Below are 24,822 nucleotides of genomic sequence, written 5' to 3'. Positions count from 1 at the left end.
CTTAAGTGGCTGTCAGTTGGGGCCAGGGGTCAGGGGAAATTCGGGCTCCTCATCAAGACCTCCTTGTGGCACGAGCTGTACAGTGTCAGTAGCAGCAGGGGCTTGTGCCCCGACACCCGCTCCCTTATGCTTCCCTGCTCAATGCAGACCCACCACGGCCAGTCACATAATAAACATATATTTATAGATGTACAATTTCAGAACTCTAATTCAAGAAATACGGCTTCCGGGGGATCCTTTAGGATCTATGTTCTTATTGCACATGGCTCAGCCCATCTAGGGACATTACCAAGACCAGACGGTTAGGGCGTTGTGGAAAGAGCACCAGGGCCACCATGGGTGGGCACTCTGGCCACATCAGTTCTTATCATCTCTCTCTGGGCTGAGGTGGCCGCTTCATTGCAGAGTGGGACTTGTTTAAAAACCAGATTTGACATTTCCTTACCAAACTTCCTTTCCCAGCAAGAATCCTATTTGTTGGGAGACTTTTAAAAAAAGAGCCAAGAGAAACTCTGGGAGGGGGGTTATCACCTCCTGGCTGGCAGCTTGGGGAAGTAAGGCTTTGGAATGCAGCGGGCTTGACACCCCCACTGCCACAGGAAAACTCAGGAAAACACGGTCATTCCAGAAGGCCCAGTAGAAACTGTGGGAATCAATCAAACTTCCCTCCTTCCCCTGGCAGCAAGTGCTGTTTTCAGCAAAATCCTCATCTGAAGGTGAGGGGAAGAAAACTATCCTGGTTCAGGTGTATCCTTTGCCCAAGGTGCAAGAGGAGGCCTAGTGGTCACATCCACGGCGGGTGAAGACAGAGGTGCCCACAGGCACTGACTGTTCTTCAGGAGTCGAAGAGGCTGCCCTGGGGTCCTGGCGCCACCGGCTGACTCGGAGGAAGAGCCTTCTGAAGTCCTTGGTGAGTGACTTAGGAAAAACCCAGTGGCAATGATGGAGCTGTGCCCTGTGGCACCTATAAGGCAAAGCCCACTGAGGGACTTAGGGGTGGGGAAGTGGTTAGGTAGATCCTGGCCCCCTCTGCAGGCTTTCTCTTCTGTGGGCAGGGGGCTGGAGGGCTCCTGGGCACCAGGACAAAGAACCCACCAGAGCTTAGAGGGGAGGGGTGGTCCCACCTGAGCAGGTCCTCATTGGGCCTCTACTGTGACTCAATATTGACCTGGCCCCTCCCTCCACAACCTGCTCCTCTCCAGCTTAACCAAAATCCTGAGGCCTTTTCTGGTTCACACTATCATAATTACTGCTGCCATCAAAACCAGGCTGGGGTTTCGGGGGGCTGTGAAAAGCTCTGATGCGACTCTCCTTACGCTGCCAGCTATAGCTAACGTCTAGCAAGATCACAGGGTGCCTTCCCCAAACAGGCCTCATTTCTAAAACATGGAAGAAATCAGCTAAACAACCAAATCCCTGCAGTTTAAAAAGTAGACTATATATATATATCTTCATATATGTCTATTTACATATAAATAGATATATATACATATACACGCATCTATAAATTACATTTTATGGAGAGTTCTCTTTCTTCCTCCTCTCTATCCTTGGCCAGTACCTCTGGCTTCTCCTGAGAGGTGGCTGGTGGTGGCTCCTGGGAGAGACGAAAGGCAGCTGGGTGCCCCTCCCCCAGCCCTTCCCACTGATATCTGCTGCAAGTTTTACATTCTACTTTCGTTGCCATGGTTTCCGTATCCTAGGAGAGGGCCGCTGCGGAGCCTCTGCCAGCCCTGGGAGGGAGGGAAGCAGCCCCGTGGCAGGTTTTCTGTCTGTCCTAAGAGCTTTCTGCATTTACTGGGTGAGAGAGAGGGCAGCTGTGTAGCATTCGGCCTCCAATTCCTTTTTAATTTTGTTTCTTTGTATGTCTTTCCTTAAATATACAGTCCATCACCTTGGCTCAGTGCATGTCACCAAAAATTCTCCAGGGATTTCATAGTCTGGGGAGGAGAGCGGCAACAGTTAGCTTGGCAGTCACACGGCACCAGCTCCTCTAGCTTAAGCCACACAAGGAGCTCCCTCGCCACTGCACGGGGGCACCGTGCTGCCCGCTCGACCCCCACCCATCCCACCTGTGGTCTGCGCTCCTGCAGAGGCACAGAGGCACAAATGGCCTCTAGGCAGAGTTGGCCTCCGACCTAGGCCAGGAGGACATAGGCAAAGGAGTGGGTGGGCAGGGCACCCACATGGAGAAGAACCTTTACCGCTTCTGCCCACACTCCTCTGGGCTTGGCCCAAATGGCCTCCTGTGGCAAATGCTGGGAACAGAGCCCAGCACCCCTACTCACAGGGAGGCGGGAACCTGCTACCAGCAACTCTCATTTCTCCTCCACCCCTCCTGTGCTGAGCGGCTGCGTCTGATCCTGAACTCATGACCTTCTGTTCCCTTCCTCAGACCACAGGCGAGATGCCTGGGCAGGGCCGGATGCCTGCGGCTTCCAGGCTGCCAGGTGTGGCGGCATTTGAGAGAGTGCCTCAGATCCCACCAGAGGGGGTGGTCAGGGCCCTCGGCCCCTCCTGCCACCAAGACTGCCAGCTCCCACCCACCTCGTGGCTGCCCGTTCATCTTGCTCCATTTCCTTCTGGCTGGAGGGATGGAGGAAGAGGAAGGCTCTTGGCCTACCTGTTCCCACATGGTTCTTCCTAGTATCAGACAGGCAGTGTGCATATGGGGCTCTTTTGGGCCCCACAATATGTGGTGGCCTAAATACCAGGGCACAGACAGTAGTCTGCTGTGCTGGAGAAAGAGCCCGGTGACTGATGGCTGGAGTGGACTGAGAGGCCCTGGGCGGCCCTCAGCAACAGCTTTGGGTTCCCACTTTGCCTGGCTCTGGGGTCCCCCACACCCCCGGAGCCAGGGAGTAGAGTGGGGGAGTGGGGTGGAGAGCATTGCTAGAGGGCGGAAACCAACCTTGGTTTCCCAGCAGGCCCCAGGATTCTTTGCCACAGTCACCAGGCTTCCTCCCTTTCTCCCCCTCCCTCCTCTGCCTCATGACCAGGGCCAAAGCTGCCAGGAGTTGCAGGGTGGAGGCAGCCCTGGCTCATACTTGGACCTCGGTGGCGTGGCTGGCCCGGGACTATCCATGCAGGGAGGCCTGCACCTCTGACAGTCGGCTGCAGCTGGGGGTGCCCATCTTCTGTGCTTTGTGGTACATATCTGTGTCACCAAAGTAGCGAGCCCGGTACAGCAAGCCTTCCTCTGCAAAGCAATGGGACAGGATTAGCGCACACCCAGTGCCTCCCTAGGCCTGCGAGGAAGCGTTCGAGGGCTGTGGCGGTGGAGGAAGGCTGGTACATGCTCAGGGCTTGGGCAGGGCTCAGGGCTGGACTCCCATTAGGGAGACCCTGGAGGAGCAGAGACTACAGTCCTTACATGGGAGAGGGTGACAGAGGCACCTTTCTCTAGAATGCAGTGAGGCCACCCAATATGAGACCCTGTCATCCTGGTCAGGCCTCCTCAGCGTCCCACAGACAGATCCAGGAGCACAGTTGGGGATGGCCAGGGATCCATCTGCCCCAGTCTGTCTCTACACACTCACCTCTGGCAGCCAACATGACGGGCTGATGGCAGTGATTTATGGGAACCTGAGGCAACACCAGGTGGCCCCTGGCTCCCAGCCCCGGGGAAACACAGGAGTGGAGACCAGCTTTTGGCTGGGAGGTGGCTAGTGCAGGGCAATGCCAGGGGCCAGGCCCTCGGAGCTCAAGGTGAGCAGGGCTCTCCTTCCCCTGCTCTCCAGCTTTGCCCCAGTCACCTCCCAGATACAGCCTGGCATCCCCCCACACTCACTCTGCTGCTTCTCCTTCCAGCAGTTGTTCCGAAGGTTGGCAATGTAATCATCTTCCACATTCCGCTCCACTGTTTTGAGGCTAGAGCCTGTGTACTCCTCGGAGAAAGTGTCTCCCACATAGTAGACGACACTCAGGTGGTCAGTGACTCGCCTGTGGATGTGGCCGACAGACCTGGCCAGAAATATACCAGGTTCAAAGTGGGTGCAGGTCCCCATGCCCAGAGCACTCTAGGGGTGATGGACCCCATGACATGAGGTGCGGCACAGGCCACAGGAGTAGTTGGTTCCCTCCCAAACCAGAGAGGGACTTGCACACTCCCCGAAAGGAGGGTCTGAGGAAAGGGCAGTATCCCTCCACCCTCCACACACGTGACCCAGATTGAGGGGTGCTCTGCCTTTACACTCCCTGCTTACCACACAGTTGACCTGGGGCCTTTAAGGAGAGGACCTGGGAGGGAGTCTGGGCTCTACCTCAGTGCCTCCATTTCTCCATTCATCCCCTAAGCCAATTGTTGCTGAGGGCTTGCCTGCCTATCTAGGAGTTCCCAGTGTAGAATTAAGAGGCTTCGGAACAAAATGACAGGAAGGGCTCCAAGGAGCTGTATCCTCCCAGCTTCAGTCACAGGCTCTGCCGACTGTGGGAAGAGCCTCGACACCCAGAAAAGATCAGTGCTTTGGAGACAACAGCTCCTGCCCTAGCCCTCTGCTCCTCAAATTTCTCCAGCTGTAAGGAAAAGGGCTGGCATCTGACCACAGAGAGCCTGAGCAGGCGGCCAGGGTCCTGTGGACCGAGTCTGCCCCCTGCTGACTGAGAAGGGTCCTGCTAGCTCCTAGCCAGAGGCGGCTGCCTGTGGGGAGGGGGGCTCCACCGACTGAAGCTGAGCATCCAACTGTGTAGCTGAACCTGGGCCAAGTGTTGGACATCAATGAGGGGAGCTGACACCCTAACGGGGCACAAAACGTCCTCAAGTTCACTCCTGGCAGTCGAGACCAAGCATTCATTGAACAAATATTGTTGAGCATTTCTACTGGGCCAGACATTTTATATGCATTATTCATTAATTTCCACAGCAGGTGGATGTTATAATTCTCATTTTATAGATGAGGAAACCAAGGTTATATAACTTGTTTAGGGTCACACATCTTCTTAGTGGAGAAGCTGGGATTCTAAGCTGTGCCTGCTCTGTCTGACTCTAGTGTCCTGTTCTTTCCATAGCCTCAAGGAGCCCAGTCAGAACCGAGGAACGGAGGTTCTTTGTCAGGGTTGGCAGGGGAGATGGGTAGGAAGGAGTCACAAAGCTGCTGAAATCATATGCAAAATTCTGTGTGTACAGTATGTGCATATACATACATGTGTGTGCAGGCATGTGTATTATGTGTGTATATCTGTGTGCATGCACATGTGCGCACTGTTCTATGGAAAAGGTCCGTAGCTCTCACTGCATTTTCTTAGGGGACCATAATCCTAGAAAGCTTAAGAGTCCTAGTTCAATAGAGAAAGTATATTTTCTTGATTTGAAGCCAGGTTTCTGCATTATGATCGTGCACTGGCTGGATCAGGACAGTAAGGAATGCCCCTGATGGGATTGAGAATCCAAAGCCCCTGGTCTGCCCAGCCTTGCCCCTGTACTCACGGTCTTGGGCTCAGACTGTAGGGTGGACTGGAGACCATGAGCTGGCTGAGAGCTGACACGAGGATCAGGATGAGGATGGGCATCAGCTGCACAAACACCCCTAGCCCGCCCTGGAGGGAAGAGCCAATGTCACTCTGCTGGATCTGGGGGGGGTGTGGTGTCAGCCATAATCACCACCAGCTCCCCTAGAACAGTGAGCCTGGGGAGGCATGACACCACTCTGCCATTCCCTCCATGAGGCCCCAAAATACAGATGCTCCTTCACCACCTGCCAGCTTTCCCAGATAAAAGCAAAGCAGCAACTGGTGTAAAATACAGGAAGAAGTGAGGTGTCTGCATTGACTTTGAGAGAATGCCAAAAAAAAAAAAAAAAATCAGCAAAAGCTGCTTCCTCCAGGAGAATGGCAGGCTGAGCTGGAAGGAGACACATGGTATATATACCTTTTTCAAATTTGAACCACACAAATATATTACCGGTTTAAACATATGGCCAGTACACTGTCTCATGCCTGCAATCCCAACACTTTGGGAGACCAACGTGAGAGGACCACGTGAGGCCGAGTTCGAGACCAGTCTGGCCAACATAGAACCCCAACTCTACAAAAAATAATAATTGAAATAAAATAAAAGTTACCAATTAAAATTAGAAATAGCACTGTCTTAGATTGCAGAAAAAGTACACAAACATATAAGAATTAGAAATAAAAATTAACCAATTCATTCACTGTTAAAAACTCTTGTTATTATTTATTTATTTTGATTTTTATTTATTGAAAGCCTACAGCACCCAGTATTCCCAGGCAGTCTCCCATATTTTGAGACAGAGTCTTGCTCTGTCGCCAGGTGCCAGGCTGGAGTGCAATGGCGTGATCTCAGCTCTCTGCAACTTCTGCCTCCTGGGTTCAAGCAATTCTTCTGCCTCAGCCTCCTGAGTAGCTGGGACTACAGGCATGCACCACTACAGCCAGCTACTTTTTGTATTTTAGTAGAGACAGGGTTTCACTATGTTGACCAGGATGGTGTCATCTCTTGACCTTGTGATCTGCCCGCCTCTTGGCCTCCCAAAGTGCTGGGATTATAGGCATGAGCCACCACGCCCGGCCAAAAACTCTTCTGTTGTTAAATACAAAATAAAAAAAAATTTGACCAGGGGCAATGGCTCATGCCTATAATCCCATCACTGTGGGAGGCTGAGGCAGAAGGACCACTTGAGCCCAAGAATTTGAGACCAGCCAGGGCTCAAACAACAAAGTAAGACCCTATCTCCAGAAAAAATTAGCTGGGGGTGGTAGCATGGGCCTGTGTTCCCAGCTACTTGGGAGTCTGAGGTGGGAGCTTTGCCTGGGAGGGGAGGCTCTTGTACTCCAGCCAGTGTGACAGAGCAAGACCCTGTCTAAAAAACAAAAAAGGCCAGGCGCAGTGGCTCATGCCTATAATCCCAGCATTTGCGAGCCCTAGGTGGACAGATCACAAGGTCAGGAGTTCGAGACCAGCCTGGGCAACATCGTGAAACCCCATCTCTACTAAAAATACAAAAATTAGCTGGGCGTGGTAGTGCATGCTTGTAGTCCCAGCTGCTCAGAAGGCTGAGGCAGAATTGCTTGAACCCGGGAGGCAGAGGTTGCAGTGGGCCAAGACTATGCCACTGCACTCTGGTCTGGGTGACAGAGCGAGACTCTGTCAGGGAAAAAAAAAAAAACTGAATAAACATTGTCAGAGCAAAAGGAAACCCCTTCTGCCTGCCAGAATTTAAAATGCTCTGCAATTGTCCACAATATTTTAATTTTAGCTAGCTAGCTATTCTTTGATCTGTGGCATACAAAACGTGTTTGAAGCATTGTCTATTTATAATTTTTACAAATATCTTTTTTTTGAGATGGAGTCTCACTCTGTTGCCCAGGCTGGAGTGCAGTGGCACGATCTTGGCTCACTGCAACCTCTGACTCCTGGGTCCAAGTGATTCTCATGCCTCAGCTTCCCAAGTACCTGGGATTACAGGCAGGTGCCACCACACCCGACTACTTTCTGTATTTTTAGTAGAGATGGGGTTTCACCATGTTGGCCGGGCTGATCTCAAACTCCTAACCTTAGGTGATCTGCCCACCTTGGCCTCCCAAATTTTTATAAATATCTTTTAAAAGCATCTTTTGGCCTTTTAGCAAAATGAGTCAGCACCCATGCTGTCATCCTTTAAAATTCTCTCACTGGCCATGGCTCATGCCTGTAATCCCAGCACTTTGGGAGGCTGAGGCAGGTGGATCACCTGAACTCAGGGGTTCGAGACCAGCCTGGCCAACATGGCAAAACCCCGTCTTGACTAAAAATAAAAAATTAGCTGGGTGTGGTGGCACGCATGTGCAACCCCAGCTACTTGGGAGGCTGAGGCAGGAGAACAGCTTGAATCCAGGAGGCAGAGGTTGCAGTGAGCCAAGATCACACCACCGCACTCCAGCCTGGGCGATGGAGCAGGACATGTCAAAAAATAACTTTTTCTCTCAAAAAAGTTGAGAGAAAATAGTTGAGACCCAAGAAAAAAATTAAAAATGAAATAAAATTCTCTCACGAAGTGTAACTTTCCATTGCTTAGAAGATGTCACTTTGGTCATACCAGAGAGCAGGTTGCATGGGAGCCTCACGCTCAAAACTGGCTACAGGCATTCCACTCCCCAGCCAGGCCAGCAAAACTGCGCTCCTGCGGGTAATGCGGAGCACGGTGCCCTCGTGTGGCGCCCCCTGGTGTCACTCGGCAGAATAGCAAGTGAGGCCCAGAGGGCTCCTTGGCTGAGAGTTGTGGCAACTCTGAGGGTCCCAGTATGGACAGTGTGGGAGGAAACTCTGCTCCAGATCCCCTCCCCAGGCTGTCCCCGATGCCTTTCTCACTCACATCACCCTGGTTCTCCCTGCGATCCTGCCTTTGCTGGTAGGTATAGCGCATGCGGCCGTTGCTGTAGACGTGGACGTTACCTGGGGGTCAGAGGGGCTGAGTCAGGAGCCGGGCTGTTGGGAAAGGGAGAGGCTGGCATGCCATCCCCACCATCACCCCAGGGATACCTGGCTGTGGGGAGGGTGGGGAACTTACTAGAAGGGAAGCCACCGCCAAAGAACATGTTGAAGAGGTCTTCTGGGGAGATGTCAGCCTCAAAGCCTCGGTGGAAATCCCCGTGCCCGTGGCCGTGCCGGGCCGCCTGGCTCTTGTCATCGCCAAACTGGTCATACTGCTTCCTCTTCTCTGGGTTGCTGAGTACCGCATATGCTGTGCCGATGGCTGGAGAGGAGGGGGAAGGTCAGGCCTGAGGATGCTGGGTGTGGGTGGAGGCTCCTATGGCAGCCGAGTGCTCACTTTTTTCAGGTACTCAAGCAGTCCTTTAGGGAGCAGAAGTCCTTGGGGCTGGCAGGAAGCTTGGCCAATGTGGGGAGGGGCACTCAGGAAGCTCCCTCCGTGGATCTGGGCAGCCTGGCTGGGTGGAGGGTAACACAGGCTCCTTGCTCTCCTCAAGGAATTGATCAATGTGCCAGGCCCCCTAGGGGCATTGCCTCATTTACTTTTTTTTTTTTTGAGAAGGAGTTTCGCTCTTGTTATCCAGGCTGGAGTGCAAAGGCACGATCTCGGCTCACCGCAACCTCTGCCTCCTGGGTTTAGGCAATTCTCCTGCCTCAGCCTCCTGAGTAGCTGGGATTACAGGCACGTGCCACCATACCCAGCTAATATTTTGTATTTTTAGTAGAGATGGGGCTTCACCATGTTGACCAGGATGGTCTCGATCTCTTGACCTCGTGATCCACCTGCCTCGGCCTCCCAAAGTGCTGGGATTACAGGTCTGAGCCACTGTGTACAACCCCATTTACTTCTTTATCTGTTTTTTAATTTTATTTTTTGAGGCAGGACCTCACTCTGTCACCCAAGCTGAGTGCACTGGAGCAATTGCGGCCCACTGCAGTCTCAACTTCCTTTGCTCAAGCGACCCTTCCACCTCAGCCTCCTGAGTAGCTGGGAATGAAGGCGTGCACCACCACGCCCAGCTAATTTTTGTATATTTTATAGAGACAAGGTCTTGCCATGCTGCCCAGACTGGTCTCGAACTCCTGGGGCTCAAGGGATCCTCCCACCTCGGCCTCCCAAAGTGCTGGGATTACAGACATAGGCCACCGCATCCGGTCAACCCATTTGTCTTTAAGAGCCACCCTATCTCCATTTCACCAATGAGAAAACAGGCTCAGAAGAGAAGTCACTGCCTATGCTCACACAGCTTTGATATTATAGAGCTGGGAGTCAAACAAAGGCCAGCTGTCTCTTGCTTCAAGTTCTCTCTCTGACTTCATAAAAACCACCAAAACCTCTTTCCTCATTCCTCTCTTGAGGTGTCCAGTGGGATGGGCATCCCTTTCTGAAGGTTCTGTAAACCTGAAGTCATAGTCTGACATGCAGGCCAGACAGACACCCAATATCCTTATTGTGAACTGGAAGGCAGCAGGAACTGCGGGGAAGGGCCAAATCCCGGGGCTCTATGGAGACTCCTCCACTCTGGTGATGTGGCTGGGGTGAGGCCCTACTCCCTGAGGTCCAGGCCCCAGCTGCCGTTTCCTACCTGGTCCTGGAACCTCCCACCAGAGCTCCTTGGCTGGGAAGCCTGTGACCTGAAGGACCCCCAGCTCTGACCTCCTCAGTCTCTTATTCCCTCTCCTCAAGCTGCCTCTCTCTCTGAGGAGTAGGTCCAAGCCACATCTGATTCACATCCTGAAATCCCTGGGAATAAGGAGGACGAAATCCTCTCCTTCACCTTTTCTGACCAGGCCTCAAGGCCAGAGCTGGCCTCTCGGTACAGTCGGAGCAGGCTGCAGGCAGAGTTTGGGGCTGAAGAAACATTCACCAGGGCTACCTTGCTGTACCCCCACTTTCACTCTCCTACCCCTCAGGGGCCCCTGGGACACAGCACACTAAGTCTCGGGGTCTGGGCTGCCACAGGCTCTCCAGCTGGCTACGGTTGTGGGCACAGCACAGCATGCACCGCCCCACCCCGCCCCGGGCTGGGGGGCTAGTCACCCTGTTATTTCCCAAGGAGATGGATGAAGTGGGAATGAGAGAAGGAAGGATATGGTGGGAATGAGAGAAGACAATGATATTTGGGGCAATGAGAAATTGCAGTGCAGAGTCAGTACACATTTGTGCCTGACAGGTTAAATGAAAATGTAATGAATAGGTCAGACATGGTGGCTCATGCCTGTAATCCCAGCACTTTGGGAGGCTGAGGTGGGAGGAGCATTTGAGGTCAGGAGTTCAAGACCAGACTGATCAACATGGTGAAACCCTGTCTCTACAAAAAATACATAAAAATTAGCCAGATGTGGTGCATGCCTGTAGTCTCAGCTACTTGGGAGGCTGAGGCAGGATAATTGCTTGAACCTAGGAGGCAGAGTATGGAGTGAGCTAAGATACCACCACTATACTCCAGCCTGGGCAACAGAGCAAGACTGTCTCAAAAAAAAAAAGTAATGAATAAAGGGCAGCTTAAAATTTCAGCCAGAAATGAAGCATCCATCCCAGAGCCAGTGGGCCCTGAGGCCAATGACTGCCACATCCCCACTGCAGGCCCCAGGTGTATGGGTATGGCAGGGGAGCTGGCTGTGGCTACTGGTACTGAGGCGGCCACCATGCCTGAGGCCTCTGACCTGAGGCTACCCTGCCCCTCAGCAGCGAAACGGTTACCTGTGTAAAGTGAGCAGCTATAAGACTCCAAGACAGGGTAGAGTGCACACAGTAATTTACTCAATCACTGAAAATCCTTGGAGAAGCTACTAGAACTTTCTCGCCTTAGCTGCATTCCTGTAACCCCAGGAACTGCAGAGGGAGTGGGGGCAGGAGTGGCGCTATTTGAGCTCTGACAAACTCTACATAGCTATAGGTGGCTACTAGAACCTTTACCCCAGGAAGCAGCTCCCAAGCCTGGGCAAGTTGTGCCTGAGGCCACTTCCTCCTGCCCCCCACTTCCTGGGAAGGTTGTCATGGCCCCTTACTCCCTGCCAAGAACAGGAGATAAACTCACCAAAATGCCAGGACACCAGAGCCGGCTTACCTTTGAAAGCTTCAGTGGCGCCAGGCGCATGGTTCTTGTCTGGGTGGAATTTAAGGGCCAGTTTGCGGTAGGCCTTCTTCAAGTCCTCATCTGAGGCCCCTCTGCTCACTCCCAGGATCTCATAGTAATCTTTACATTGCTTGACCCTGGGGAGGGACGAGAGCATGGTAGGGGGGGTGCTCCACATGGGTCTGTGTGAGATGAGTGAGGAATAGGCCATGTGGGGCACACAGCTCTGAGCAGGCTGTGGGGACCAACCGGGCAAGGCTGATAGCTCCTTGGGTCAGCTGTGTGACCTCAGGGACACAGAAGTCACAGTGGGTGTCAAATGTGATACAGAGCTGGGAAGGCCCACGGGAAACAGCAGGAGCACTGTTTGCATTCCTGGATTTAGGAGGGGCAGCTGCTGGGTTCGCCAGGCCAGTATCTACCTCCCCCTGTTCTGCTAACAGCTTCCCCATGGGAGGGGCTCAGGAGGACTGTTGGTGTCCATCACCCAGGGCAGTGTCCCAAGATCAGCCAACCGACTCTCCTGGCGAGAAGTCTTTTTTTTTTTTTTAAGTTTTTAAAATTTTAGATATTTAAAGATAGAAACAGGGTCTTCTAATTGCCCAATCTCATCTCTTACTCCTGGGTTCAAGGGATCCTCCTGCCTCGGCCCCCCAGAGTGCTAGGATGACAGGCATGAGCTACCCTGCCTGCCCTAAGCTGAGTCTTGAGTGGGTAACATGAAAGCCAGAAATGGCAGGTGACTGTTCACCCCAAGCACATGGCCTAAAGAGACCCTGGTTCTCTTTTACCAATTCTTCCTCTCTATGCCCCTGGAGACCCTCCAGTTTTAGGGTGTTTCTAGGCCTTCCCAATCCCTCATGCATCAGTTTCTTTTGCCTACAATAGGCCTGGCTGGGTCAGAGAAGTGCAGATCTGGCCTATAATATTACAGCAAACAGCAGCCATGCTCAGTCTCACACAAGCAGCCCCCATCCTGAAGCTTGCCGGGAGCTGTGGGCATAACCCTGGGGGATGCCCAAGGCCAGCTGCTGGGAGGCCTGGAGAGAAATGGGAGCTGGGAACGTTTAAGCCTGAGAAGCCTTAGCTGGGTGGTCTCTGGCCTGGTAGTGAGCTGCTCCACATGGGGCCTGCTCACAGCCTAGGGGTGATAACTTTGCCTCAGGTTTCCATTCTACCCCACAGAGGCTCTGATCTAAAAGGGTCATTGTTGGGTGCTCAGGTGTGGACTGGGGTAGAATCTGGAGGGGGAGACCAGGCTCCACCTCTGTTGACAAACACAGCTGTGTAAAGAGGCCTGGGGCCTGCCTGGCCAGTGGCAGAGGAAGCCGGCAGTGTCAGCTTTTCCAGCCTCTGCTGTGGGTCATCTCGGTGGGAAGGATAGTGGAGCCCCGGTTCCCACACTGTATTCCTGGGCCTCGAGGGAAATAAGGAGAGGTCCTGGTGAGCCTGGGCACTTGGACCTTCTCCATCCGCCAAGACCCTCCCACAGCCTGGTGCAGCCCACAGGCAGATGGGAGGTAGAGGACGTGCTGTGGGAAGCCTCTAGACGTCCCCAGTCCCCCAGGCTCCGGCCCCTGCCCACCCGGCCCAGCTGTCTACCTTTTCACAGCTGCAACCTGTTCTGCAGTGTAGCCTTTGGTGCTCTCTCCTCCTCCAGCTTCACCGTTAGCCGAGGGGGCATCGGTCCCACCTGCTTTCCTGTGGGTGGCATGGGTTGTGTCTGTGGGTTGAGGTTGGTCACCGGCAGTCTGTGGTTTCTGGCTGAGGGACTCAATCAGGGCTGTGCAAGGCAAGGAAACCATTCAGGGCTCCTGCTCCAGCAGGCTGCATGCCTCGATGAGTGGCCCTGCTTCCTACCCGCTTCTCCTCCCAACAAAGCCACCAGCTCCTGCCCTGATTGGGCCTGTGGGTGCTGGTGGGACAGCCATCTGCTTGCTCTCTTGAAAGTCACAGTCCTTAAGAGCAGGCAGGATAGGCCAGGCTTGGTGGTTCACGCCTGTAATCCCAGCACTTTGGGATGTCAAGGCGGGCGGATCACCTCAGGTCAGCAGTTTGAGACCAGCCTGGCCAATATGGTGAAACCCCATCTCTATTAAAAAAAAAAATTAGCTGGGCATGATTTCGGGCGACTGTAATCTCAGGTACTCGAGAGACTCGAGAGGCTGAGGCAAGAGAACTGCTTGAACCTGGAAGGCAGAAGTAGTAGTGAACAAGACTGTGCCACTGTACTCCAGCTAAACTTAGGTAGAATTCTGATATTCTGATAGTCTTCAAAAAGCACATTTGATTTTATTAATAAACCCTGTATTACTTTATTTAGAGTACAATTTTTGTTTATTTCTTTGTTTGAGAACGATCTCACTTTATTGCCCAGGCTGGAGTGCAGTGGTGCGATCTCAGCTCACTGCAACCTCTGCCTCCCAGGTTCAAGCGATTCTCCTGCCTCAGCCTCTCAAGTAGCTGGGATTATGGGCACCCACCATGCCTGGCTAAACTTTTTTTTTTTTGACACAGAGTCTTGCTCTGTCACCCAGGCTGGAGTGCAGTGGCATGATCTTGGCTCACTGCAACCTCCGCCTCCTGGGTTCAAGCAATTATCCTGCTTCAGCCTCCCTTGCAGCTGGGATTACAGGCACCCACCACCATGCCCAGCTAATTTTTGTATTTTAGTAGAGATGGGGTTTTGCCATGTTGTCCAGGCTGGTCTCAAACTCCTGACTTCAAGCAATCCACCCACCTCAGTTCCCGAAGTGCTGGGATTATAGGTGTGAGCCACTGTGCCTGGCCTAATTTTTGTATTTTTAGTAGAGACAGGGTTTCACCATGTTGGCCAGGCTGATCTTGAATGCCTGACCTCAAGTGATCTGCCCGCCTCGGCTTCTCAAAGTGCTGAGATTACAGGTATGAGCCACAGTGCCCTGCAAGAATTCATTTACTACTACTTTACTTGCTATTTCTTTCAATGTGTTTGGTTTTACTCTGCTTTTCTTTTATGAATCCAACTTATGAATCCATTTCTTTTCTACTAAACTCATTCAAATCTACAAATACGTTTGCACTGTACCGCATTTTGAATAAGTAAAATATTCAGTCTACTGCACTATTTCTTATTTTCACCTTTTTTTTTCTTTTTTTTAGATGGAGTCTCACTCTGTAGCCCAGGCTGGAGTGCAGTGGCGCGATATCGGCTCACTGCAACCTCCGCCTCCCGGGCCCCAGTTCAAACACTTCCCCACTCTCAGCCTCCCAAGTATCTGGGATTACAGGCACAAGCCACCATGTCCAGCTACTTTTTGTATATTTTAGTAGACACGGGGTTTCAACTTGTTGGCCAGTTTGATCTTGAACTTCTGACCTCGTGATCCACCCGCCTCAGTCTCCCAGAGTGCTGGGATTACAGGCAGGAGCCACTGCAACCGGCCACCATTGGTTTTAAAAAGATTTTGTTTTGTTTTGTTTTGATACAACGTCTTGCCCTGTCGCCCAAGCTGGAGTGCAGTGGAGCGATCATGGTTCACTGCAACTTCTACCTCCCTGGCTCAAATCTTCGTATCTCAGCCTCCAAAGTAGATGAGACTATAGGCCTATGTATGTCACCATACCTGTTTAATCTTTATGTTTTTTTTTTTTTTTTTTTTTTTTCAGTAGAGACAAGGTCTTACTATGTTGCCCAGGCTGCTCTTGAACTCCTAAGCTCAAGTGATCCACACACCCTCAGCCTCCCAGAGTTCTGGGATTACAGGCATGAACCACCATGCCAGGCCTAAAAATGTTTTAATATTAAATCAATATCAGGGGATCACTCCTGTAATCCCAGAACTCTGGGAAGCTGAGGCGGATGGATCACCTGAGGTCAGGAGTTTGAAACCAGCCTGGCCAACATAGTAAAACCCCATCTCAAAAAACAAAAACCAAGGTATAACCCTTCAGATTTTTTTTTTTGAGACAGAGTTTAGTTCTTTTTGCCCAGGCTGGAGGGCAATGGGGTGATCTCAGCTCACTCCAACCTGCACCTCCCAGGTTCAAGCAATTCTCCTGCCTCAGCCTCCTGAATAGTCGGAATTACAGGCACATGCCACCACACCCAGCTAATTTTGTATTTTTAGTAGAGATAGGGTTTCACCATGTTAGCCAGGCTGGTCTTGAACTCCTGATCTCTGGTAATCTGCCCGCCTTGGCCTCCTAAAGTGCTGGGATTACAGGCGTGAGCCACTGTGCCCGGTCAACCCTTCAGATTTTTTTTTCTTTCATATGCAAGCCTACCTGATTGACAGATTTTTAAGATCTCAAAGCAGTGAGTTCAACAGACTTGGCATGTGGAGTGCCAAGATGGGCAAAGTACCCTGAGCACTGGGGACCCTGCATAGCAGGACCATCTGTTTCAGGTGGGATCAGTCAGGAAGGCTTCCTGGAGGCCTTTGCTTAGCTGTAAAGAGGAATGGGAGAAATGAGTTTGCCCAAGGCGGACAGGGATGGTATAAGACCAAAATAAGTATCTGCTGTGCTCATTACTTGCTATTTTTTACATTTTTCAAGTGGTTGGCCTGGTCAAATGTCCCCTTCAATGTTTGGAGTCCATATAGGACATTAACTGTCACCCTCAGGCAGCAGCATGGTTGTTTAAAACTAAGCCTGTGGTTCCAGCAGATTCAATGAGGAAGGGCCCAAGTCTCTGGCAGCAGATCCTTGTGTCCATTTATTCCAGGCACAAAACCAGTTCTCAAAAACCCCAGTCAGCCCTAGGCCCCAGTGCACTGGATAGTAAAATCCTAAAGCCTCTGACAAGCTGGGAAAACAGGCATCTGGACCACTGCAAGGACCCAGCATCCCTCTGTGCTGAGGCGGTATGGCAGCACATCCCAGAACAGTTCTCTGCTTCCTTCAAACACATCAAGTGTCTGCTGGCCTGAAGACACTGTGCTGGATGCCACACCCATCACTGCAATGCACTGGGGTCTGACCCAAGAGGCTGAGAGCCAGTCTCACTGGGAACAGAGTATGGGGCTCCAGGGGAGCACTGTTCCCTGGGCTGCTGCTATTGCACTGTGAGCTTGCATGAACTTGCTATCTTCAGTTGGGAAATCCAAACACAGAAGCTTACAGCCAGAGTTGCTCTGAATAAGGGAGGTGATGGGCTCCCGTGTCCAACCCTGAGAGGGTGCTTACGCAGGAGCAACAGCAACAATCATTTCTGTTACCCAGTGCTGTGTGTCAGGCGGGCACTTTCACAATGATCTGCGTGTATTAGCTCATTTAATTGTCACAGGAACCTTAGAAGGTAGGTCTTATTACCTACTCCACCCCACTGCAGGAAGAGGGCACTATGGCAGACTGCTGCCATGACCACACAGCTGGTTAGGAGACAGAGGTGCCTTCGAATCCCAGGATGTCCAGCTCCAGGGTCCATGCTCTTAACTATGCTGCTATCCTGGGCTGCACATGTCTGATGGGGTAGGGGTGGGAATCGGGCACAGGGATCCAAGCAAAAGCATAGAAGAGGCATTAAATTCAGAAAGACCCAGACTGAAACCTCAGCTTTGCCATTCCTAGCAGTGTGACCCTGGCTGATCTATGCAATCTCTCTGAACCTGGTTTCCTCACAATGGTGGTGGAGGATGAAATGAGGTAATGTGGGTAAGCACTTGGTGCAGAGCGGGTAAAGGTTCAAGGCTGATGAAGTGTCTGGCCATGGAAATGGGCTGGCCAGGGAGGTGAGAAGACCTGTAGTAGGGGGTGGGGAGGAGGAGGGCTGGGTAGTAGGGGAGCTCCGAGGCTTAGGAAGGCAAAGGCTCAGCGCTCAGCAGGCTCTTGACCCAGTAGTAACCATGAGATTTCAGGCCATCTCAGATACCAGGTCCATGCCAGTTACCAAGGGAATGGCAAGAGAAACCAACAGGTGAAGAGACACTAGTCAAGATGGGGCGGAGGAGGAGACAGTATGCTGGTTTCCTAGGACTTTTCAAAAAGCTGTTTATTTCGGTTCCTCTGGAAGCTCCAGTGGCCCAGGCTGAGCCTGATAGATCCTAAGGGCAAAATAACCAGTTATTCAGCTGTCAGAGGTGAGCAGCAGCACCAGCCAGGAGATGGGACAGGCTTTCTCTAGTACCTCTCAGGGAAGATTCTGGAAGCTTTTCAGGGCAGTTACAGGGAATCAGCCACTCTAATTTTCCTACAGTACAGAAAGAGAGTCCAAAGGAGAATGGAGGTGCTCTGGGTCACATGGAAGCCTTCTGCTTGAAGGTCTCTCTTGTGGTCTGGAGGATGTGACAGCTTCATGCTTACATACCTCATGGCACAGAGGCTGACAGGCAATGTCACAAAAGAAGACAGAATAGGTTAATGTTACTTTGGTTCTGTACCTTCTCAGTAAAGCTGGCAGACTTGGAAAAGGAAGGGAAATCGGTAGAAGAGAACAGAGCTGGGATGGAGAGGCGCTGAGGTAGAGCTGAGAGGATTTCTATGGCCAAAGCCACTGAATCCAGACTAGAGATTTCGACTTGCCCGGGCACAGTGGCTCACACCTGTAATCTCAGCACTTTGGGAGGCTGAGGCAGGAGGATGGATTGAGCCCAGGAGTTCGAGACCAGCCTGGGCAACATAGGAAGACCCTGTCTCTATACAAATAAAAAAAAAAATTAGCCAGGTGGGAGGATCACTTGGGCCCAAGAGATTGAGGCTGCAGTGAGCTGTGACTAAACCACCGCACTTCAGCCTGAGAAACAGAGTGAGACCCTGTCTCCAAAAAAAAAAAAAGGAAAAAGGTGAGACTGCCTGATGGGTTCAAACCTAGCTCTGCCACTTGCTAGAAGGGTCCTCTTGGACAAGGTAATCTGTGCTTATCTGTGCAAAACTCTATCTCCCTCATATAGGCTAAAAGAGGAAATGAGTGAATACTGGCCAAAAACTCAGCCCACTGCCCAGCAAATATACAGTGTTGTCTCTGTGACTTTGTTAGTAGGTAAGTAGCTGAGTTTCTGAGCTCTATGTACCTACAGTGCTCACAGTGAGTCACGAAAGGGCCTGGGATTGGAGATGGACAGTTCTGGGTCTTTGCCGGTTAGCCATGTAGCCTTGCCAGGTTATCTAGTTCCTTAGCGGAGACACAATCCCGACCCCTGCTCTCATAGGAGTTCTGAGGGGTAAAGAAGACTCTGTGAAATAGTGGATGGAAGGGCTGTGTACACAGTGGGACTTATGAAGGTTGACTAACTTGAAGGGAATGACCCCACCCCGGACCTCGCCAGCACCAGAACATCTCTCATTCCTGGACTTTGAATGTAGAATCCCTCAGCAACCCATTCTCCCTTTTTCTGTGGGCTGGCCTTCCCAACTTAGCCTGGACCCCGGAGCCAGTCATTTCACAGAACGTCTGGCAGCCTGAGCTGCAAGGAACCTCAGGATCATCCCAGCCAATGCTCTCTTTGTATGCTTGGGAAACTGAGGCCTACAAATGCTGTCATGAGCTCCCTGGGAAACCTGGCACCTTCCATATTTGTTACGAAGCCTTAGCCAAAGCCAATGGCTACCAGGCTTCCAGCTGCTGGATAGAAACTCCCAGAAAGGGACTGACTGGCTCCACCATCTCTAGTCTGTTACCTCCTGGCTTAGGGCCCAGATACTACTTTGCAGTTTAACTCAGTGCCTCCCTGTCCCACCTCCTGCAGCAGGAGTTTCAAGTCCCCTCACATCCTTTTCACTGAGAAGGCCAACAGTGTGAGGTCCCTCACCCTTTCAAGGTTGCTCTGAGCCTCCCCTCTCTCCTGACTCTCCCTTCTCTGCCCTTCCACCTATCCAAGACCATCCTCCACCCATGCTCTTGATCCTTCCCTTTTCACCTTACAACTTGTCCTTTTCCCATGCAGTGCCTGCGGCATCTGACAGTGCTGCTGGCCTCCTGCTGCCAAACCTCTCCATGGCTACCTGGCTGCTGCCCTCTCTGGGGACTGCCTCTTCTGTTGCTCCATCTCACTCTGTTGCTTCCTCTGTCTTTGCCTGTGGGCTCAGGGCAGGTGTTGGCTGCCATTGTGCCTGTAGCAACCTTCTCTCCATGGTCTTCACTTTCCCACAGTAGCGACCTCAACTCCCTCAGTCGCACACAACTCCCGTGATCTCCAGGGAACAGATACCAGACTTTTGTGGAACCTGGAGCGCCCTCCTGAGTTCCAGGCTCACAGCTCCTTTGGACTGTGTCCCACTGGCACCTCCCACTCTGCCCATCTCTTTCCATCGCAGTTCTTCAGCCTGGCTTCTTCCTGGTCACAGGGGCTTCCGTTCTGATTCTCGAGCATCCCATCTGACTCTCCTCCCACACCTCTCTTACACAGGCCTGGTGCCTCCTTTCCAGGGACCTTAGCCTTATCCATACTGCCCTGCCCCAGGCCCTCAGAATATCCAGCCTGCTCAAGGCAATTCTCTCCCACTGGCTTCCTGCCTTGAGTCTCTTCCCTCTCATTAACCCTCCATGCTGTTCTCTTTTAACAACAGTGCCCTTACCTTATTCCTGCTATCAAAAACCTCAATGGTTTCCTCACTAACCACAGAATAGAGTGAAAAGATCTTGGCTTGGTAGAGAAGGATTTCTATGACCTGGCCCCATTTAATTTTCCAACCTTAATCCTCTCTATATACAAATTACCACCTCCCCTGCCTCTAAATCTTGCTACACGTTGATCTCCTCCCTCAAACCCTACAACTTTCAGCTCCCATCTTCTCCCAATATGCCTTTCCTCAAGTCTCACACCTTCCTCCAAAGCACAGTTCAAATGCTACCTACCCCGTCGCCCCCAAAGCATTCCCTCGCTGTGAGATAACATTATTTTTATGCCCTTGCTACAGCACTCACTACACTGCTTATAATGTCCAGGAGACTGTCCTCCACAACCCCTCCCTGCCATTAGACTGTGAACCCATGGATGACAAGGAGTGATTTTTTTCATGCCCGCCCTTAAGTCCTCAGCATGTAACCCTGGACTTAATTTTTGTTTAATCACAGTTCTGCCTTGTAATATTTGTTTCTGTAAGTTTGTCCCTTTCACTAGATTAGAAGCTCTTTGGAGGTGAGGGATCACATTTTACCAATCTTGCTAGCACCAAGCAGAGGACTTTGGAAATAAAACAAAACATAAATGATCTTCAACAAAAGTCTGCTGCATTGAATGAGCATCTGCGATGGGCCCAAACCCAAAGCAATAGACAACCTCCTAATATATCTGTATCACTCCCCCTGGGGAGGTGGGGAGCCCACTGGGTAGCCCTCCCCTTTATTTTTGAAGTAAGAGCTTTCCCTGTCCCTGACCTAAACTTATCCCAGGTCCCTGTCAGCTCAGTGGAGCACTGCAGATAGTAAAGTTTACACAGATGCCTAAGGCATACAGTCTCACAAGTCTTTCCAGAAAAGCACAAATATGACATATATGCTGGCAGGTGACTTTGAGCAAATTCCAGTGCCTGAGCCCTAGAGAGGACACTCATCCATGCTCCTGAACTGATGCAGGAGCCTGCTGACAGGAAGATCCCCACAGGCCCTGTGGCCCATCCTTTCTTGGCTGCCTCCTCCGGAACCCGCAGCAGCATCAGAATCAGGCAGAATTCTGGCAGCTGGAGGGTCCATACCCCACCACAGAATACGATTTAATTAACAGGGAAGCTCCTTGAGCAGGTTACCTCAGGTATCCTGGCAAATACAGCCCGAAACCCTCTCCAAGGGGAGGCAAACAGGCCAAAGATCAACCTGCAAGAGTCAGAATGTAGGAAAGTTTGGGCAGTCCAGGCTACCTCCTCCACCAGCGTCTCATTTTCTCAATCTCATTGGGGGGCAGGGCCGGTTGGGAGGCTGACTGCTGCTCCTCAATTTCATTTTTCTTTCATAAACATTTACAGCGTCACAGAACTTTTCACTTCCTAGCTGTGTCATCTTGGGCATCCCTTTCCTCAGAGATGTTTCATCACCCATAGGGTAAAGATAATGATCTTTGCTCTGCCTCCCTGACTGGCAGGCTCAAGTGAGAAGGCACAGGCAAAGGAGCTTTCTAAACTGCAAAGCCCTGTGGGTATTATTGCCAATCACATTATCTGCGACAACCCTCTAATCTTCCCGAAGAGGAAACCCAAGCTCAGGAAGGTCACGTGGTAGCCGTCAGGATGAGACCCGGGCCTGCGGAGTGCCTGTTACTCCCAGTTTACTAAGTGGTGATCACAGGCACCACCCCGTGTCTTTCTCTCCTCCAGCTTGGATTAAGAAAAACTCCTTGGAAAACTTAGGTTAAAGAAAAAAGAAAGGGTTCCTGGGTGAAGCGAGGTGATCAGTAGGAAAGCCAGACTCACTCTTTGCTCCCTGGCTCGGGAGCCTCCTGTCCAGGGCCGCTCAGCAGCCTCAGCATCCAGATGGCCGGCCGCAGCTGGACAACTGCGGGCGATGGGAGGGCTGGGGCGGCTGAGGCCAGCACTTCCCACCAGACCACGCGCTCCTATCTCTTCACCCGGAGGAGTGAGGAGCCCGGCCCCAGGACACACCGTCCGAGGAGGCGGAGTGGAGTGGGTGCAAAGGCCGGCTCGCATTTTGGGAGGGTGGTCCCTGATCCTCAGCCCGAGAAATGAGAGGAAGTGAAGGCTCCTTTCCTGGGCCCCCGAAGACGGAAGTGTCTCCCTGTCTAGCGCCCATTCTCTCCCTCAGAAGAGTTATGTTTATTTTCCTGAACTATAATATTTCCCAGGCCCCCGACTGGCCTGGGCCACCGAACGGCCCCTTGGGAAAAGTAGTTCCAGTTCACTTCCAGGTAAGTTCCTTTCGCCCCGCCTGCCAGCGCGTTCCGTTCTCAGAGACCTCAAACCCCAGAGGGTTCCGCGAGCACCCCGAAAGCTGAAGTGCCGGCCTCCCAAGTCTCCAGGCTGTCCACAACCCGCAGAGGAGCGCGAAGGAAAGACTACGCCTCCCAGCAGCCACCACGCGCCTCAGTGCGCCGGCGTAGCCGCGCCTCGCCACCCCTCCCCCCGCCAACTGCTCCAGTCGGTCCGTTCCCGTATTCGCCCCATCAGTTCTAATGTTCCCAGTCTGTCCGGCACCTCACACTCACCGCGAACTCGCGGCGTCGGGTACAGCCGCTGTGCCTTCTCCAGGAAGCGGAGCGCCCGGTCGGGCTGGTTGCTCTGGATGGCCTTGAGGGCGATGCTGATACAGCGCTCGGCTTCATCCTTGTTGGATTCCATGGCGGAACCAGAGCGTGGAACCAGGGAGGGGGAGGCCGGGCGAGCGAAGAGCTGCGCCACCCGCCGGTGCGTCGCGGGAAGGCGGGCGCGTAGTGATGACATCCACCCTCCGCCCCTCCTTTCCTGAGATTTGAGCGAGGGTGGAAGCACTACCGTATGTCTTCTAAGAAAGGGACGGCTGGCTTAAGTGTCAAAAATGGTGCACGCCCATATTTCACGTTCCGAAGGTCTTAGAGTTGAGTATGCTTGCACGGTCTTGCTAGTAACTATATACGTTTAACACGAAGGTTTTTTTATTCACTGAACAGATATTGAGTGCCCACTGTTAGATATGGTTATATGATGGAATACAGTGGTGAACAAAACAAAGCCCCTGCTCTCATAGCGCTTACATTCCAGTGTGTGTAGGGTGTGGGGAGCCCTCCAGATATATTCAGATAGTGCTATACAAACTATGAAGAAAAATGATGGGAATAGAGAGTGGGGTGTTTTTTTGTTTGTTTGTTTGTTTTGAGATTGAGTCCCGCACTGTCGTCCAGGCTGGAGTGCAATGGCGCGATCTCGGCCAACTACAACCTCCAACTCCCGGGTTCAAGCGATTCTCTTGCCTCAGCCTCCCGAGTAGCTGGGATTACAGGTGACCGCCACAAAGCCGGCTATTTTTTTTTTTTTTTTTTTTTTTTTTTTAAGTAAAGACGGAGTTTCTCCATGTTGGCCAGGCTGGTCTCGAACTCCTGACCTCAGGTGATCTGCCCGCCTCGGCCTCCCAAAGTGCTGGGATTTCAGGCAACAGCTACCGTGCCTGGCCGGGAGGTACTATTTTAAATAGCCTGATAAAAGAAATCTCTCAGAAGCTGTCGTTAACAGGTACCAGAATTCAGGCGGTAGCAAGTAGATGTGCCTGTCTGGAGGAAGGGCAGTCAGGCCAAAGGAACAGCAAGCGCAGTCTCTGAAAAGGGAATTTTCATGGTGAGTTATAACAGGATCAAGAAGGCAAATACACTATAGGGAGCATAAAGATTCTACTACAGAGTGGAATCCAGTTTTATCAGGATCCCGTTCTTTGAGGACTACCATTCCAGTGAACACAATCTTGTGAAGGTTACCAGTGACCTCCACATTGCTAAATCCCCTAGTCATCTGTCAGTCCTTACATTGCTTGGCCTTTCAGGCAGGATTTGGTAAGAGGCTACTTCAGTAATCCAGATGAGAGTAGGGAAGCTACTATTATAACACAGGTGAAAATTAAGGGTAACTTGGATAAGGGTGATGGCGGAGGTGGTGAGTAGTAGTAAAAGTCTGGATATATTTTGAAGACAAAATGCGCAATGGATGTGGGATGTGAGAGAAAGAGGATTCAAGAATGATTCCAATGTTTTTGGCTTGATAACTGGAAGAGAATTTTCATTTACTAAAACAGGGAAATGGAAAAGACTATAAAAGGAGCAGTTTGGTGGCAGAATATTAAGTGTTTGATGCAGGGCATGTCAAGTTTGTGATGCTTTTTAGAATCAAGTAAAGATGTTGTACATATATAGGGTTTAGGCAAAAAGGAGCTGGAAATGTAATTTTGGGGCCAGGCACAGTGGCTCACTCCTGCAATCCTAACATTTTGGGAGGCCAGGGGTGGGAGGATCACTTGAGGCAAGGAGTTTGAGCCCAGCATGGGCAAAAGAGTGAGATCCCATCACTACAAAAAATAAAAAAATTAGCTGGGTGTGGTTGTACATGCCTGTAGTCCCAGCAACTTAGGAGGCTGAGGTGGGAGGATCGATTGAGCACAGGAGGTCAAGGCTGCAGTGAGCTGTGATGTGTGTACCAAAGAAGTGGGTGTAGATGGAGGAGAGCAGAAGTCTGATTACTGAGCCTCACAAAATCCCAACATTTAAAAATCTGGAAGAGGAGGAAAATCCGGGAAAGGAGAATGTGAAGAAGCAGGTTGTAAGGAAATGAATAGGCCTGGTGTGGTGGCTCATGCCTGTAATCCCAGCACTTAGGAAGGCTTAGGTGGGAGGCTCCCTTTAGCCCAAGAGTTCAACACCAGCCTGGGCAACATGAGACCCTCATTGCTACAAAAATTATTTTTAGGAAAAGAGGAAGGGAGGGGGT

At 51.6% G+C, this 24,822-nt stretch overlaps 1 protein-coding gene and 1 long non-coding RNA gene across 4 annotated transcripts; both read right to left on the bottom strand.

The window, feature by feature from the left end:
* Positions 1–162: 162 nt before the first annotated feature.
* DNAJB12 (DnaJ heat shock protein family (Hsp40) member B12) lies at positions 163–22,735 on the bottom strand. 3 transcript variants are annotated; one of them, XM_002756254.5, is made up of 9 exons: positions 22,581–22,735; positions 13,108–13,288; positions 11,497–11,642; positions 8,505–8,690; positions 8,310–8,389; positions 5,426–5,535; positions 3,791–3,963; positions 3,048–3,199; positions 163–1,940 (listed from the first exon to the last, which is right to left on the bottom strand). In XM_002756254.5, exons 1-8 carry the CDS (start codon positions 22,711–22,713, stop codon positions 3,078–3,080), a joined length of 1,131 nt encoding a protein of 376 aa, XP_002756300.4. In that variant the 5' UTR covers positions 22,714–22,735; the 3' UTR covers positions 163–1,940; positions 3,048–3,077. The 3 variants fall into 3 exon arrangements, with proteins under 3 accessions (XP_002756300.4, XP_009008000.2, XP_003734515.2); XM_009009752.5 differs by having other exon boundaries at positions 3,054–3,199; XM_003734467.6 differs by having other exon boundaries at positions 3,102–3,199.
* On the bottom strand, positions 14,523–22,187 carry LOC144578673 (uncharacterized). The gene is made up of 2 exons (XR_013524930.1): positions 21,832–22,187; positions 14,523–15,934 (listed from the first exon to the last, which is right to left on the bottom strand). It is a non-coding gene; the product is annotated as an uncharacterized LOC144578673 (long non-coding RNA).
* Positions 22,736–24,822: the final 2,087 nt, after the last annotated feature.

This window comes from Callithrix jacchus, chromosome 12 (genome assembly GCF_049354715.1).
Source record: "Callithrix jacchus isolate 240 chromosome 12, calJac240_pri, whole genome shotgun sequence".
NCBI classification, from domain to species: domain Eukaryota; kingdom Metazoa; phylum Chordata; class Mammalia; order Primates; family Cebidae; genus Callithrix; species Callithrix jacchus.
This window is presented reverse-complemented; position numbering and strand designations above follow the sequence as displayed.